Genomic DNA, 18,448 nt, shown 5'->3' with positions numbered 1-18,448 from the left:
CATGTTTGTGGCTGTAACTTGTAACGGTGTCATGACCTACCCAGTTTAAGAAAGAGTAAGTCAAACTCACTCTTCATAGTGAGTTTTACTTTCAGTGAGTCTTACCTTCTCAATCCCTTCAATTGTTGGGGAATTAATAGGGCATTTGCTGCCCAGGATCATGATGCTTGATGATGCTGTGGGAAGAAGTATCTGGGGAGGCAGGACATAGTTCTGTCTGAATTGTCTGACATCTCAAAAATCTACCAGGAAGGAACTGTATCATGTTTAAAAACGCTGAGACTATTGTCTAGCTTGATTTAAGAGTTAGGAGCTGCACAAATTCCAAGCAAGTGACATCAGACTAGGCTGAAAGCTGGCTTTACCCTCCTCTCATGCTTGTTGAGTAACATCCAGTGTCTGCTACTCATTATGTCTTAAGTTCCAGATGGATGAATTTCTGACGAGAATGCTTTAGTAAACACTACAAGTGAAACATGGTATAGCCCTTTTCTGTTTTAATGACATTAGTCTTTTAGGGATAAAGTGTTAGCTTATTCCAAGTATTTGTGTCTATTCCATAGTTCAGTGTTGTTGCTCCTGCTGAGAGAACAAAAAGTACTTGACTAGAACTGACCCTGGTCACGGTCAGTTGCAGAGGTGTTGACCTTTCCTTCTCTGATCTGGCAAACTGACGCTTGACAGGGTTTGTGTCTGTCACAAGAAGATGAATTAGTGGAAGCAGGACCTGAAGTAACCTCTCAACAGTGAGACTGGAGTGAGTCCAGAGAAGGCCACAAAGATGCTCAGGGGTGTTGGAGCACCTCTCCTATGAAGACAGACTGAGAGAGTTGGAGCTGTTCACCCTGGAGCAGAGAAGACTCTGAGGAGATCTTAGAGGACTTTCCACTACCTAAAAGGGGCCTACTGTAAATTTGGAGAGGGACTTCTTGCAAGGGCATGCAGTGATGAGGGATAATAGTTTAAAACTGAAAAAAATTAGTAGGTTCAGATTAAATATTAGGAAGAAATTCTTGATAGAGGGTAGTGAGGCACTGGCACAGGTTGCCCAGAGAAGCTGTGGCTGCCCTATCCCTGGAAGTGTTTGAGTACAAATTGAATGGTGCTTTGACCAATCTGGTCTGGGGGAAGGTGTCCTTGCTTATGGCAGAGGGTTGGAACTAGATCTTTAAGGTCCCAACCCAAACCATTCTATGATCAGCAAGGAGAGGTCCTTTTCATAGGTCATCTTACACATCATCCTGCTTTTCCTTTGTGGCTTTTTATTTGAAATACTGATGGTCTTTCTGGCCTAGTTGCACTGTCTAAAACAAAAAAACTACAACCTACAAAACTTTTTGCTAAACTGTGCATCACAGAGCCAAGTATATTCTTCTGAATCAGGTAGGAACAGTCCTTGATTCTGATGTGATCCCACAGAGACCCAGGACTTGAACAGTTGTGCAGCCTTGGTGCTGATCAGCACTGCTTAAACAAAAGAAATGCAGAATATGAAGGGTTTAAGCATGGCACCAGCTCTTTGGCTTTAAGAGCAGGCTTGTTCTCTGAGCAGCAAAAGGGTCAGTTTGAAGAAGTGAGGCCAGGCAGTTTCCTTTCTTTGCTCCAGTGAACTGATCGACTGTAAGCCAGAGCAAGACCCTGCCCTTCCTGATGGTGAATGGAAGGCAGATGGGAACAAGTTTCTACTGGGAAAAGGCAGAAACCCCACCCTCTTTCAAGCTCTATTTGACACAGAGAAGCATCTGAGTAAAACATAAAAAAAACTTTAGAGAACCAAAGTAAAAATTTTTAAAAAATTTATTCCCTCAATTTTATATACAATAATTACAGTCTACTGTACAAAGGTGTAAATGGTCTTTGCTGTGAGTTGTTGTGCATATGCAGCTTAGTAGATAGATTTAACATTCAATTTGAATCTCAGTGCAAGTAGGCACTAGAACATCCACCATACCTCCAAGGTATAAAGAGACATACCAGTTTTACAGGTTTCTCCAGCATATTTTGTTACAGTGCAAAATGCTATGAAATAAGGTTTCTTTAGAAAATTCATATAAATTAAACACATATTGCACTTGTCCCAACCAAAAGTGTAACAAGTTGTACTTACTGAACTACTTTGATATGTTTTAAAACATTGCTCACACACATACACTCCTTCCTTCTGGCTATTTGTGCCAAATATGTGTAGTTTTTTTTTTTTCAAATCTTAAATAACTGTTTATAGCTCTTTAACTAATACAATCCTTCTTCAACAGACTGCTAAAAAAAGAAAAAAAAAAATCACAGCAGATTAATGTAACAAGAAAATTCTCCAAACCCCTTTTCAGTCCTCTTTCCAGTAGCACTGTAACTAAATACATAAAAATCAGTATTGTTTCAATTCATAATGCAAGTGTATTGAACAGCAACCATTTCAGACACTTACACCTCTATTTTCTGAAAAGATATGAAACCTCTAGTTCTAAATATGTATTTCTATGGTACTTGGAGCTGCTAAGCCAACGTTGCACCCACAAAAGTTTTGTGCAATACCACAGGCAGGACTTTGACATCTGTACATCACTGGCTGCTATGGGGCATGTTGGGAGAAGTGGTGCAAAATTGCATTGACTTTGGAGAACAAAGTCTGCTTGGTCTGAGCTAACTTAATCCAGTCCATGCACCCACCAAAGGAGAAACAGAGGTGTAGGCAAACAACATCAATCTTACTAGATTTGAATTTCCCTAAATCCTTACAAGCCTTGAGATTTAAAGGAACAAGTGCATTTGAGTGCAGATACTAACTTTGTGCTTAAGATATTTATTCAAAGCTGAAATGTAAGGGAGTAGCTTAAATACAAATATTTTCTCTCTCCTTTTTAATTTTTTTTTTGTAAATTAGTATGAACAAAGTTGCTACTAAAACCACTGACGTATAAAAGCAGAGGATAAGTAAAACACATGACTAGCTGAATGCTAGTCCATGTCTTAAACAGTTTGGGGTTACCTGCAAAATGCCTCCAACATTTAATTTATTCCCCCTACTTCACCTTAAGTATACTTAACTCCTGTCACATACAAAATGAGTATTTCTTTCATGAAAACATTTCTGCATTCAACTCATTCATTCAGAACATGAGTGGAAGAAAACATAATTTCTGGTACTACGGCATTCTCCAGATCCTCTTCTGGAGCCGCAACAGTAACTTTCTAAAGGCAGGTCCCCTTCTTACTTGAATACTACTAGATATGGAGTCCTGAATAAGGCAAGATGCTGTTTATACAAGTAGTGAGATGAAATCCTAATTTGACATTTAGGAATTCTTTATACAGATAGCATACATCTACACTACTTGTGCAGGTCAAGCATTCATGTTCAACAAAACCCAACCAGCTGGGTTTGGACGAGGAGAACAAACAGATTAAGTTTGCAAAGTGGAAGGCTGGTGGATTACTGGATCTGGTTCACATTCAGGAATGTTGTCTTCTGACCTCATGTACATTAGGAACACAGTGACAGTAGCAAAGGTAGCTGCATTGACAGGAAAAGCACGGAGCAGTGTGGAAGTGAGACCTCTCGTGAACACCCTCCAGCCTTCTTCATGGTAGCTCTTTCTGACACAGTCCATAATGCCCTTGTATTGTGTAATGCCTCCGACCCCGTCGGCCTGGAGTCGGGATTTTATCACATCCATGGGATAGGTTGAGAGCCAGGACACAATTCCTGACATTCCTCCAGAAAACAGCAGTTTGGGAATAACGTAACTGTCTTCAGCTTCACAGCCTAAATACCTAGTCATGCAGTCATAGGTCAGGAAGTAAAAGCCAAAGCTTGGAGTTTCTCTTATGAATGTAGAGACCATGCCCCTGTTGATACCCCTCAGCCCTTCCTTCTGATAGATTTTGATCAAGCAGTCCAGAGAATTTTTGTAGTTCTTCGTTTTCTGTTTGTATTCTCCTGTTCCTTGAAGCTGCATTCTTGTCTTTGCCAACTCCATGGGGCAGCAGATGATGCACTGGATAGCCCCTGCTGCTGACCCTGCAAGGAACTGGTTTAAAGGAGTGTCTTTTCCAAGAGCACGAAGTGTGTTTCCTTGTACACCGAACACAAGCGCATTAATGAATGTAAGTCCCATCATTGGTGACCCAATACCTTTATAGAGTCCAAAAGCCTGATGGAAAAAGGAAAGAAAAATGCTTTTTAACAGTGGTGTTGATAACCTTCTGAAACTGCAGAATGTGACCCTTCTGGCTCTCACGTGTGCCCTAACTTTCTAGGGGTACCCGGAAGATCAGAACCACCTTGCTTCATAATAAAAATTTACCACTAAACAACTTAGCAGTACAAATATATAGTTGAACACATCCATAAAATAATCTTAGTCCATCCAGAGAAAAGTTTTCTGGGATATTTTATACTTTTTTTTTTTTAATGTATCTTAAAGCCTGAAACCACCCTTTCAGCTGAGGTCTTAAAGCTTCAGCAGTGAAAACACCTCCCCAGTCTCTTCACTCATTGCTCCGATTGCTTGCATTCTCAGAAAATTAGTTATTTAAAGAACTCATTGCTTTATTTAAAAAATTAACTTCAAAATACCAACTTAGTAATATTCTTCACAAAGTTTCTGGCAAACTTCTGATTACAGAATCTGCCCTAGGTGAAGTTCAGAGTATGCTTTATCTCTTGATCTTCAACATCTGTAGTTGTGGGGTTTTTTGTTGTTTGTTTATTTTAACAGCTTTCCCACCCTTCTGAGTCAAAATATACAAAGATAAAAAAATATGCAAAACTTACAGATTCTTGCTTTATGATGGACTGAAAGCAATGGAAAGTCCCACGGTAGAGAGGCTTCTCTACATTTTGAACTTGTAGACGGACCTATAAAAAAGTTGTGTGAGATACTGATTCGTACATCAGGAGCAGCCTAGTAGGTAAACTACTGTCTTGTACCTATGTGGAAATTTGCTGTAACAATGAATGTGCAAGAACACAGGCTGGACACTAAATACGTGGCAAAATAATTTGAAAATTTCATGTAAGTGTTTTGAATTAATTTGGGGGGGGGGAATGAAAACATGAAGGGAAGAGGATTATTAACTTCTTGTGAATATCAGAAAACCAGTATGTGGAAGGCTGCATTGTTATCTAGAATTTCAAATAGAAGTTTTCCAGTACAGGCTACAATAGGGACTTTCTTAAGCTGCCAAGAGTAATTCTGTTCAGACTGAAGAGTATCTGTACAAACCTGACAGAATTTTATGAAAAAAACCCCAACTATTTGCAAGTCAATAATGAAATAAAGATAGTTTTAAAACAAGATGGAAACTTTCAACAACACCCATGGTATTTCTGATTACCAGATTTGGGCTATTCATTGAGATCTATTTTTTTTTTTTCCCCAGAGGGTAGCTGGGCAGTGACTCTTAAGATGTTTGCATAAGAGAAGGAATAAAAAGCCACTAGTCCCTTCAAATTTTAGTCTGTTTTATTTCAAACCTGGTGACTACAAGCAATTGATGAGGGTGTGGCTGCTTCAGACCTTTAATGTTAGTAATCCATTAACTTTTCCAAAGCTGAAATTGTGTGTTCTCCTGGACAGATGGATGCTGCTGTAACAGGTGCTCTTAGGAGACAGGCCCTTTTCTGGATGTTTTTAAACCTTTAATGGAAAAGTTCAATTCTGTTTTTTTCATGCTAATTTGCCCTCACTATGGTTAAAAAATTTCAATTGTACTTAGCTTATGCAAAGCCCTACACTGCAATAAACTCAATAAATTGGTTTCACTGATTTGATAAAGTTATAAATCTGTCTTTGATCTCCAGCATGGAGGGCTGCAGTGTTCTTCAGAAAATGTGCTTATCAAACATTTAATGCTGCTGCAATTCCAGGGCAAAAGAAAATATTATCATATCTGTGTGAAAGATTCCTGAACTTAAGGTATTTTTATCTGGTTTTGCCTAAGGTAATAAAATCCACCACCATAATAAAGAAAGACCTTTAAGGTGTGAGTCTAGAAAAGGATTTGTGGAGGTGGGTTGTCAGAATGCTGTATTTATGTTAGCTTTCTTTGAAGGAAAAATAAACATTTTTTTTTAGTTTCTTTTCTTTTTAATATTCTTACAACATGTCACATTATGCCTTGTAAATCAAAACTTTAGTTTTCAGTATCTTTTTAGTACACACATTAGTGTATGCTAGCCTACTGGGATGCTGAGATCACCTCAGGTCTTACAGCATCTTAGGGTTAAAAGCAGTCTCATGATAGGATTCAAAGAAAATAAATCCTTTGTTATTTAAAGTGACTTTTGGGGGATGGGCAGATTGTCAAAACTGTTAAAGAAGTAGGTCCACAAACAAAGTCATAAATCTTAACAAGCTGCCACAATTGCACAAATGAAGGTTTTACTCCATTTACAATTTACTGCTATTGTTTCAAACCCCATCTGTGAAGTTAGTGGACTTCCACGTGGATGTGCTCAAGGAGATTTGCAGCTTAGGAACCTTCTTCATCTTTTCTACACACTTGTGTTTAATAGTTTAGAATTAGTCATATTCTACATAAGGGTTGAATTTCCTAGTGGTATGTAGCTCCCACTTTTGCCCAAATACTTTGTGAAATATTAGTGAATTAAGCCCTGTTGTAGGATGAAATATTTAGAGAGTACTGACCCTCCAAGTCTAAGAATGGAAAACATCTCTTTCCCTTGAGCACAGGGCTGGTCACATAGGGGTACCTGCATTAGCAAACTGTTGCATTAGGCAGTGAGTGCACATCATTTCATGCATATTAATGCCATACGCAACAAGTTCTTTAGTGTGTACAGTTATAGGAAGGATGAATCACGTGCAAAGTTTAGCCTTCTGTTCCATTCATTGCCCAATGTTCTTGATTCCTTTGTATTGGAAACCACCATTTCTAAGGTCTTAGGTTGAAGAGTAACATATAGTAATTTCACATTACTTAAGACTTGCATAAAGGTGCTGAAGACTAAACAAAACAATCCCAAACCACTACATCCCCACACAGTCCAAACATTTAATAATGTGGGAAATAAGTGAGTTCACAAGTGGTTTAGCAATGAAAACATCCTCCAAGGGTGTTTAGTGTGTAAGACCTCAACAACAGTGTGTCTGAGATTCAGTTTTAGAGGCACTGTGTGTGGAACTGTATACAGCCAGAAATGCATAGCAGAAAGAAGGTACAGAATAAAACTACATAAAAAAAGAAAAAAAAAAAAGGATATTCAAACCCCACTCCCTCCATGCCATAGCTGTAGAAGAGGGACACATCAGTTTAAAACTAAAAAGGGAAAAAGCTTCATAACTCTTTCAGATTTTTACTTGAACTAATACATTTGGGAATAAATTAAGACTGAGAGAAACAGAAGTGTTCACCTGGGCTATACTTACTAGGTAACTCTCCCGTGATGAGGCTTATCTGTCATCTACAACAAAGTAACACTTTTGCTGTTAATGAAGACAGCCCCTAGCTCAGAAAGTAAAGGCAGTTAAAAGCAAAAAAGCAATTTTATACATTACATCAACAAACCAGGGATAAGCAGTTTGCCAGTTCTGAGATCAGCTCAGTTGCAGGTTTCGCAGGGTGACTTCACCGGCTTAATTTTCTCCCTGTGTGTCCCACCATCCCCCTCCCCGCTCTGTGAAACACGAGCACCAGCCAAAAAACAAAAACAAAAAAGAGCTTAAATGCCAAGACAGAAGTAAAATTCTGGCTTATATAAGCAGCTTTCCCATTGTTCAGTTATATTAAAAACGCACAGTCTAAGGTGACTACCAGCTAGCCCTTTAAGTACTGCAGAACTATAATAAGAGTTAATTCTTAACACATACATACACAAGTTATGAAATGTTTTGGATTTGGTTTTTTTTCCCCTGAAGGCTGGTTAGTTTTCCCACATACAGTGGGGACTATGCCAGCTAATAACACAAACATTAGTATCTGGTCTAACAAAAAGTAGATTGCTTATAATACCTTCAAATGGATATGAAAACATCATGTGCCACACTAGATTTCACAAAACACGGAGAGTCACCCAGAAACAAACTATTTGCTTTATTGTAAAGCAAGACGCTTTTCCCAAAGCCAGTATATCTATTTTGCAATAACACATCTGCTGAAACTAGCATGGGAGCCCCAGTTTTTGCAGACAGTTAAGTGTTTAGTTTCATGCAGCAGAAGCTGTTCCACTTCAAAAACAAAACAATCCCCAAAAAACAAAAACCACCAAAAGAAGCCCCCAAACCCCCTACACATAACTAACTTTAATCTGAGCATAGAATTTTAGCAGTTTTGCAGGATTCAGTGAAATGACCCATCACCTTCAGTTAAGCATGTGAAACTTGGCAGGTTGGGGGTGAGAGAAAAAGACAGTTGGCCCTGTACCATTGTAAGAAAAATTGTGCAAGTCTGAATAATACCATTTCTGAAAATATATACTAGAATTCAACTGAATTACTTAACAGTCAAATTTACCATATTCTGAGTGACAAAAAGACAGACTTTGCTATTTGAGCAACTTCCACTGCAAGCTTGCAAAGAGAACTAATGACCACTAGCTTGGGAATTCTGTATTGAATTAACCATGTGCTAGGATACAGAACATGGTGATGGCTTTCATCAGCCCACAACCTTTGCATATCTAAATTCAGCAGAGTAAAGGTATTCCAAATATAGGTCTAGTGCACAGCAGGCTGTCTGCTGCAGTCAAGTGATCAGGTATTTCAATTTAGCAGGGAATATATTGATATCCCTTCTTCTATTCTTCCAGCACAGGACTTTGGACAAGGCTGCCAAACGGTGACTTAAATTGTCATTCCATTCTGAAAGATGGGTTTGGACTCCTGGGAGCCCTAGTTGGAGGACCCTCCAGATCATCTCAAATCTTATTTGAAGTAGTTGAAGTATACAAAACACACACAACTAACAGACCATTAGAAAGTCAATTTGACCTTGGAAAGTTATAAAAATAATACTTGGAGGAAAAAGCCCCCAGACAAGCTTCATACTTGGATTTTTATTCACTTACTCCCTTTGGCTAGTGCTACAAATTAAGGAGTAAGTAGCAGAGCTTGAGGGGAAAATAAAATACAATCTCTCAACCTAATAACAACATGGGTTTGAGTTACAAACGCAGGCAGAGGTAGTTTTAGCAGTTAGTGTTGAACAGCTGCAGAGAATCAAGCTTAGAACAAAATTTGGTTAAATGTAAGATTGTATTTCCAAATACAATATTGTTACTGCACTGATGAACTTGCAGTTTAGGTCAAGGTCTGTCATGTTACTGGGTTTTCATTTCTGAGGAGCTATAGATTGAAAAATCTATAAACAGGTTGCGGAGGCTTGTTCCAAGCGCTCCCACACAGATTTGTGCTCCTACAGTGTCTGGGGAATTTTTTTTCCTCCCCTGCTCCTTGGAGAAACTTTAATTTTTCTACTTAAAGGCAAAGATATTTCATAATCAACCCACCTTAACAGTGTCAAAGGGGTGTCCTACCAGCACTCCAGCAGCACCTGAAACAAAGCAAATGCCATGGTTATTACTCTGAGTTTTCTTCCTGGGTCTGAGGCTGCAGTAACACAAGCAGGACCACCAGCCTGAGCTGTGAGTGCACAGCATTGTTGTTGACAGACCAGGTAAAGAATATCCAATCAAATCAGAAGACAAGAAATCTACAATTCAGTCCTTCAGACCAGTACTAGGTGCCTTTATGCTTCTCTTCAAGCTTCTGAGCCCCAGGCAGGGGTTGAGGTGTGTGACTACAGAGCATGCCACATCATAGGAATGTGCAGCTGTGACTCCTGGCCTCAGCCCAAGGCAAGTCCAGCAGACAGAAAATGCAGGTTTCCTCCCGAAGCAATGTTTCAGGTACATGACACTCTTTGCAGGCGCAGAAAACATGTAAGCTTCTCTAAAGGCACAAGAACATCCCTGCTCTCAGCCTTTCTAGATGTGATAGCAGCACCTGCAGCAGGACCAAGCATTACCAAAAACCTTTACTTTATTTTAGCATTAAAGGACTTTACAGAAGTCACATGCAGGCCTATTAGTTACACCAATCTGAATACAGGCATTTTGCACAGGCTGAAGCAATGAATCCTCTAGCTCTGTATTTCTGTGACCCAGCAATCCTTAACGACCGCTGACAACAGTGAGAACTACAAGAGCTTCAGTGCGCCTTCCCATGTTTGCAGAAAAATATCTGCCATCCCTCACCCGAGGAAGATGTGGCATCAATACAGTGCCCACCCCAGGATGGTGCAGCCCAGGTTGCTCAAGGCCAGCACAGCGACAAGACAGCCCAGGACAGAAAAACAGCGCTGTGCAGTCTGTTCGGCATGGAAAGGCCAGTGGTACAACTGACCCCGGGGGATCCCCGGGAAGGCAAGGATCACTAGGATGAAGTGTGAGAGAGGCTAAAAAAAAAGAAATTAGAAAACAAAAACCTCTTCGCCAGGTTGGCAAGGAGAGCAGCAAAACGCAAATACCCGAAAAGAAGCGAGAATAAATCTCCTGAACACAATTTAACAGCTGCTAAAAATAGCAGGAGGCAGGCCGGCAGCAGATGCACCGGGAAGCGCAGAACGCGCCGTACGCGTTCTCTCCTCCTCTCCATCTTAAAGCTCCCCGCTGTCAGTGTGTGCAGGTCAGGGCTCCCGCCCGCGCCGCTGCCCCTGCGCTCACCCCAGACCCCTCTTCCCACCCCGCTCCTTCCAGTTCCTTCAGGCAAACGCCGGTGCTGCGGCACGGCCGCGGAGGGGACGGCCCGCACCCCCCGACCACAGGGGAACCACGGGGAGTCCCCCCAGACCCTCCCCGCCCGTGCTCGGCACCCACCTGCAGCGGGGCGGCCGCGCTCATCGCCCCCGAGCCCGGCACCCTCCTCCGCTCCCAAAATAACAGCGCCGCGCCCAGCCCTCCCCTCCAACCTGCCTCCCTTTCTTCCGCATTAAAGAAAAGAATTCTTATTTTCCCCATTCTCCGCCTTTTCTCCCTTTGCCACCTTTTTATTTTTCGCACCGCACTCCCCTTCTCCTTTTGCACTTATTTTTATTTTCTTCACCCTCTTCTCCTTTCTTTTCCTTTTTCATCCCCTTTCCCTCTTTCATATATATATAAATATATATTTTTTTTTCCCCCGCAGAGCTCCCGCTGCTACTCACCGCCGACACATCCCGCCAGGAAATCCAGAGCCATGCCGGCACGGTGTGTCCCGGCGAGGTCCAGCCGTGCGACGCCGCCACCCCGCGCTCTGCCGCCGCCCGCCCGCCGCCCGCCCTTTCTACCCTCCGCCTCCCCTCCCCGCCCGCCCGAGAGGGGCCGGGCCGCCACAACGGGGGCGGGGGCGATGGGACAACTCCCCCCCCGCCGACCCCATCCACTGGCGGCCGCTCGGGGGCGGCTCCGGCCAAAGGGCGGGACGGGGATGCGGCTGCAGGGAACGTGGGGGTGTCCAGCGCTGCGCGCCCCTTCTGCATTTCTGACTCCTTCCCCCCCCCGCCTCCAACCTACAACCTGTCACTTCTTTCTCAGCAGCAGCTGCGTTACTAACCAGAAGTAAAGGCTGGAAAAAATTTAGGAGGCTGCAGAGGTGGTGGTTGGGGGGTGGAGGGGACAAAGTATCCCTCCTGCAGAGCATCAGTATCACCAGAGTTGATTTGGGTAGTTTGGGGAGACATCTTGCTTTCTAGGGAGGCACCCCTGGGTGCTGGTGGTTGGAAAGCCTGTGGAGCTGATGTTATGAGGACTTTGAAAGGGGTGAGACCTTTTAATAAGAGTGAAATGCCTGTAGCACCTCTGCTATGAGGAAAGAACAAGACTCAGGGCTGTTCAGAAGAGAAGGCTGTGGGGGAGACCTTGTTCACAGAATCACATAATGGGTCAGGTTGGAAGGAACCACTGTGGGTCATCTGGTCCAACCTTCTTGCTCAGGCAAGGTCATCCCAGAGCATATGGCCCAGAATTGTGTCCAGATGGTTCTTGGAAATCTCCAGTGAGGGAGACCCCACACCCTCTCTGGTCAGCCTGTTCCAATGTGTGGTCAGTCACCCACTCAGTGAAGAAATTCTTCCTCATATTCAGGAGGAACGTCCTGTGCATCAGTTTCTGCCCATTGACTCAATCTATTTCTTGTGGCCAAGAAGAGCCTGGTTCCATTTTCTTGACACCCTCCCTTCAGATACTTACAGACATTGATGAGGTCTCCTATCAGTTGTCTCTTCTCAAGGCTGAACAGGCCCAGCTCCCTCAGCCTTTCTTCATAAGAGAGATGCTCCAATCCTTTGATCATCTTTATAGCTCTTGGCTGGACCTGCTCCAGGAGCTCCATGCCTCTCTTGTACTGAGGAGCCCAGAACTGGACACAGTAATCCAGATGTGGTATCATCAGGGCTGAGTAGAGGGGCAGGATCACCTCCTTCAACCTTCTGGCAATGATCTTCATAATGCATCCTATTTATTGTGGCCTTTCAACACTTATAGGGGGTTTATGAAGGTGGAGAGAGACTTTTTACCCAGGGCCTGTTGTGACAGAACAAGGAGTAACCGTTTAAACTAGAAGAGGGCAGGTTTAGATTAGATACTAGAAAGAAATTCTTTACTGGGAAGGTGGGTAGGTCCTGGAACAGGTTGCCCAGAGAAGCTGTGGCTGCCCCATATCTGAAAGTGTTCAAGGCCAAACTGAATGGGTTTTTGACCAACCTGGTCTAGTGAGAGGTGTCCCTGCATATGCAGAGGGGTTTGGAACGAGATGATCTTTAAGGTCCCTTCCAACCCAAACCGTTGGAATTATATAACCAGATTCCCCCCCCCCCCCACCCCCAACCAGTGTTGTCCCAGACAGGGAAGGAAGGGTTGCACCAACAGATATGCATTTTTATGTGCCCCCATGGCACAATAAGAAGTGTGAGCATGAGACTCTATCTCTGATAGTCAAAGCCACAAATCAGTATCTTGTTGCCCGTGGAGCTTGGCAGAGCCCTGGATCTCAGTCTTATACATCACTGCTGCACTTCACCCTGCAGAACAGGCCTCTCCCCTTCCCGCAGGCTTTTCTTGTTCTTCATTAACTCTGTTTTCCTGCTAACATTGCCTGGCTTCAGGATGCCCCAGTGCCAGAGCCTTTAAATGGGGAACTCAAGCTGTTGACAGTTTTGAAAAGGGAGCCCTGTTTAAGCTGCTCGTTATTTCTGCAGGCAATGTCTGAGAAAGGGGAATACCAGTGGCCTAGAACAATAAGTAGCCTATTCCAGATCTGCTTAGAGTAACACAATCTTCAGGGCCTGCACAGTCACCTTTTAGAGGGTAAATTCCAGAAGCAGAATGGAAAAGCAGATGGATTTTTTTTTTAATTGCTTCCCATCGTATGGCAGTTATTTTCTAGGTGTAGCAGCTCAATACAAAGTCAATAAAATCTTGCAGTGGAATAGTATATTAAAAATCAAGCCAGCTTTTACTTCTGAGCAATGATGGCACACAAACAAATGAGAAAGAAAAGGAAGCTTACAAAGTGGTCTGAAACTACTACAGAAAAAAACCTGAGAACCCGTCCCATATTTAGCAGCTCTTGGACCATCATTACAATAAATAAGCAGGTAAGATGGAAATGTAAAGCACTCAATGAATCCCTGACGTGCCCCATATCTTCTTCCAACCCAGTGTTCCTTTAGGTTCCTTCTCATCCCTAAAAGCTGTCAAACCAAATCAAGCACCAAGGTGTCTCCAGGATGCTTTGGGTTTCCTGATTCACACACCTCTCCTACCTGGGGACAACCAGTTGGTATCAGAGACCAGGTAGGCAGGCTGGTCCTGCCCTTTGCCACAGACAAATTGCCAATGGAGTGGCCTGCCCACTCCTACTCTATGATCCACTTCCTAACAGGAACCTTAGATCTCATCAAACTCATACACCTGCAGCCAGCACCTCAGATCAGACAAGAAGTCCTCATCAGTCCATTTTTCTTAAACATTTTATCCAAGTATAAGTGAAAGTGACTTTCTCTCACTGAATCTTGTCCACTCTGGCATCCGTGGGAAGAACTACTACCTCCCACGTGCAGAGTCCCACAGGTGAAAATCTGGGTAATATATGCATCTGCCTTGTAGTACAAGTCTTGGAAGGATCAGCTTGGACTAAAACATTCCTGGACAAAGTGGTTTTAATCTGTTATTCAGATCCTCTGAACTCACAAGCAATCTGCCTCAGAGGAATTACCTTCTCCACCAGAAGTGTTTTTGTAATCAATGTTTACCCACAATGGTCAGGGAAAACATTTCTTCACTCTTTGTAGGCACTTCTTAAGTTATCTGACGATAGTTTCAATCTTAGTATTTTGTCCTCTGAATGAAATTAATTAATATCCTTTGATCTCTGAATCCTCTTACCCCTCTCTATCTTCAGCTGGAGTTCCTTGAGCTGAGCCCTAAGGCCTTGCTAAGGGAGTGCTGGGAGATTACACCAGGTATTTGCAGACAACACTGAATATGAGATCAGATATTTGCAGGAGTCATAACATAACATAACATAACATAACATAACATAACATAACATAACATAACATAACATAACATAACATAACATAACATAACATGATTTGTTCACTTATGGACTGCCTGACACATGATGTGCTCCAGATCCTTTCCAGTAGATCAGCTGTGTGCCACAATGTTCCCTATTTTGACCTTTCAGCTTTTTTCTATAGTCATTCCTAGCTGCTCACGCTAAATTGCTTTTTCCAGATTGTATTTCCAGTTTGTCAAGATCACTTGAATTCTAATCCTGCTGTTGATGTTTGTGCAACCCCTCCCAGGTTGCTGCAATCTCCTAAGGCCTGTCTTGTTCCTGTATGCTTGAGCTGTTCCTATTAAGCTTTATTCAGTGTTATGGATTTTTTTTTTTTCAATGCTATTGAACATTGGAGCATTTCAGATGAGGGGGCACTTTATATACTAGTGCAGAGAACATCAAGGGCTTGTTGATATAAAATCTGAGATGTTCAGGGTTGGTTCACTAACAAATAAGCATGGCTTTAGTCTCACTTTTGTTCATTTTTTCTTGCTTGGGGTTTTGTTTTGCTTTCAGTTCAAGTTACACTTGTGAGGCAGTTTTGTGTAAATGTGGAGGAGCTTATTGAGTTTGTGTGTGGGGTGGGACAGTGAGTCAATATAGATGTTTATATTTGTGTGTGGCTTCCATAGGAGCTTTGTGATTAAGGAAAGGAAGTCTTACAGCTCTTACAGTTTGGTAGTATTTCTCAGACAACGTATTTTGCCTATTGATCCGAGGCCTTATGTGTGCAGTACAGATATACTTTTGGAGAGAGAAGACCTAACCTGACACTGAAGGAAACACAGATTTAATGGTTCTCTTCACTGAGCCTGTTTTTCTAGATATTTCACAAGCTGTCTGATCTTGTGTCCACTCCGTTGATGTGTGATGTCTCTGTCTCAGAGCGTGACTCAGATGCCTGTTGGGACTCTTGTGCCCTTCAGGCTCCATAGACTTGGCTCAGCTGTGACTGCCTTTCTATTCATTCTGCTGAGGCTGTTCCAAATACAACTGCTGGGATGCATCCCCTAGAGTGCTGGAGTGCAGGGTTGTGCTTTCCCTGCTTTCTTCTTATTTGGGAGCATTTAGCTTCCCTGCTGGATGGAGAAATGTGTGGGCTACTCAAAGAAGGCAGAGAAGAAAGAGCTAATGGCAGCTTGGGAAACATGTCGAGTCTATCAGCACATACAGCAGCTGCACTGCCACACGTCTGAGAGAAAAGCTTATTACTTGATATTATCCTTCAAACAACCTCTTTCTTTTGTCCCTTTGTGTTTTAGGTCTGAGGTGTGGCAATTCAGATGGAAGAGGCTTTGCAGAGGATGCTGGCGGGGTGAGATATCAGAGAAGGTTTCACCTCATTCCTGTGGCAGGAAGTGAACCTGTCAACTGCCTGCTGCCCTTGATGGCACCCAGAAAAAGATCTGAGAGTGGGTAACCGCAAATGGAAAACAGGGAAAGACAGGAGACAATCAGGGAAGGGAGCATAATCAGGCAGAGAATAAGCAGCAGGGCAGAGTAAACACTGCAGGTAAACCAAAAATGAAGTGAAAGGGCAAAGGCAGAATGAAGTAGAAAGGGAACAGAAATGTGGAGTTGTGACAAACTCAGAAAATCTGCTAGCAATGTCATGCAATAAAATATAGATTGTTGGCTCAAGTGCTTCAAAATCTTTCTGTTTGCTTGTGAATTTGGCATCAACAATTGCCCATGTCCTAATATAAATATCCCAGCAGAATGTGGAGAGTGGTGGATGAAGGTGTTTCCCCTTTGCTCCCTAGAGCTGACTGGGGCTTGGCCAGCTCTGGGACTACCCTGCAGGAGAATTCTCTTTCATATAGCCTTCTACCCACAGCCCCTTCCTTATCTTCTAAGGTAATGCACTGCTGCATCATCACAACTTCAGTACTCACCATGTTACCTGGCGAAATGCATCAGTTTCTCTTTCTGTTTTATCTGTGACTGCATTTTGAGCACTGCTACATCATCACAACTTCAGTACTCACCATGTACCCAGAAAAATGCATCAGTTTCTCTTTCTATTTTGAGCTGTGACTGGATTTTGAACTTCTTCCTATCACCTACTTTGGCTTCCTGAATCATTCTTCAAAGACTCTGGGGCAGCAGCTTTCTCTCTATGTCCTGTCTATTATGTGAACCTGAGTGGCATTCAGATCACATACATGTGGCCATGTAAAGACTGCATTTACATCAGCAAACTGCTTGCAAGGAAAACCTTGCATTTTCCAGAGACTGCAGTCTAGCACAACTAGAATTGATGATCATCTAGTGCTTTACAGAACAGTTGACACCTGAAGCAGTGACTAATAAATCCAAATGGTGAAATGAGAGAAACGTTGGGACACAATGTACATAAGAAAGAACTAGGTGCTGCACTGCTCTATGAAAACACCCTTTTGCCTGAAAAATAATCTTCTCTAGGTGAATTCACTGAGTACCTTTGTGTGGATTTGGGTCCATTTTCTTTGTTTCCCTGAACACTGTTGTATTTGCTGCCCCACTTGCTGTGTACATTGTTCCACTGTTCTTGAGTCAGGTCATTGGGATACTCCAGATCCTCAGGATGCAGCTGTAAATGAAGACAGAGCAGCTAAGGCATTATTCTTAGGGGAGTAGATACCTTTATTATCCATTAACTTTATGACCTTGGGTGGCTTTAGGGTATTCTCTGACGTCATTATCCTACTGGCTTCAAAGGTACTGTATATCAAGTGTTGAAACTTCGCAGCCTGATAAAATCCCATGATAAGACTGGTGTTTCAAAGCATGAAATGTAACTGATGCAGTTGTACAAGAATGGAGTGCTGTTGAAACAGAGCTGCCTTGGTTACAGATCTGCTGATGGGTAGGGGCTTTGTGATCCTCCAAAATGTCCTGGTCAGGATCCTAGGATGTGAGATCCCTTCTGCTCCCAGGCAAATCAATGCAGATGAACAACTGCCCAAGCTGATATCTGAAATGCTGAGCTTGTGAGAGGTGCTGCAGAAAGGGAGTGGCTTAGTGTGTTCTAAATTGTGAAGTGCCCCAAAAAGTTTGGTGTAGCTCCAACTTTCCGTGCCTTATCCTGGTAAAATGGAAACATTTTTATTACTGGGCAAACATATCTTCTGGAAAGCTTGCCCCTTGCTATTTTAAGCAGAAGTGGCCAAGTTCTGACATGCACCTTCTGCTGTTTGTCTCAGCCTCTGCTCCGCGTGATATCATGTATGTGTTTAGCTTGGGTTACTGGTCTGTTGGAGAAGGCAAGAGAAAGAAGCATAACCTGCAGACTAAAATATCCAAAACATTTATGTTCACTCTGAGGAAGAATCTATCCCTGTTCATAGTCAGTTGTCTTGTGCTTTGTTTGAAATACAATAAATAGCCAACCCCTGGGAGCCTCCATGGAAGCAGATGAGAAATGAACAGACCAAAAAATCATAAAAAGCTGCCTACAGGCATTAGTCCAAAGTCTCTTTCTTGCGTTGTCTTTAATTTCAAAGATCATATATACTTTGGGTTTTGTTAACTAAACTACTGAGTCTTTTCCTTTTCTATCCTCTTTCTTGTCAGCAAGAAGGCTAAGGCAGTGCAGACTGACACAAACACACCCCCATGCTGGGTCTTGTCTTCTCTTGTCATAGGTCCCATCTTTGTCTCTGGCCTGTGCTAATATTATATGGCTAAGAAATGATAATTCCTCTTTTTCGTATATTTAGGTAAGGAGCTTTGAGTCCAAAGTACCTGAAATACAAGGACTATGTTGTCTTATGTTTGCTGCAGGTGGACAAAGTTTCTTTGCTACTGGCCTTACTTGGAGAAGACCAGAAGGCTTTGCATGCACATGCAGTCAGCAATATGGAGAGCAGGTCTCCAACAGAACCCAAATGTTATTTAGAAAC

The 18,448-nt window shown here is 42.6% G+C and overlaps 1 protein-coding gene across 2 annotated transcripts; it reads right to left on the bottom strand.

Moving 5' to 3' along the window:
• Positions 1-1,779: 1,779 nt before the first annotated feature.
• On the bottom strand, positions 1,780-11,263 carry SLC25A29 (solute carrier family 25 member 29). 2 transcript variants are annotated; one of them, XM_050335937.1, is made up of 5 exons: positions 11,164-11,209; positions 9,470-9,513; positions 7,392-7,426; positions 4,775-4,858; positions 1,780-4,151 (listed from the first exon to the last, which is right to left on the bottom strand). In XM_050335937.1, exon 5 carries the CDS (start codon positions 4,116-4,118, stop codon positions 3,402-3,404), a length of 717 nt encoding a protein of 238 aa, XP_050191894.1. In that variant the 5' UTR covers positions 4,119-4,151; positions 4,775-4,858; positions 7,392-7,426; positions 9,470-9,513; positions 11,164-11,209; the 3' UTR covers positions 1,780-3,401. The 2 variants fall into 2 exon arrangements, with proteins under 2 accessions (XP_050191894.1, XP_050191893.1); XM_050335936.1 differs by lacking the exon at positions 7,392-7,426 and having other exon boundaries at positions 11,164-11,263.
• Positions 11,264-18,448: the final 7,185 nt, after the last annotated feature.

This window comes from Myiozetetes cayanensis, unplaced genomic scaffold, assembly GCF_022539395.1.
Source record: "Myiozetetes cayanensis isolate MyiCay16 unplaced genomic scaffold, myiCay2020 scf6-25, whole genome shotgun sequence".
In the NCBI taxonomy this organism is placed as follows: domain Eukaryota; kingdom Metazoa; phylum Chordata; class Aves; order Passeriformes; family Tyrannidae; genus Myiozetetes; species Myiozetetes cayanensis.
This window is presented reverse-complemented; position numbering and strand designations above follow the sequence as displayed.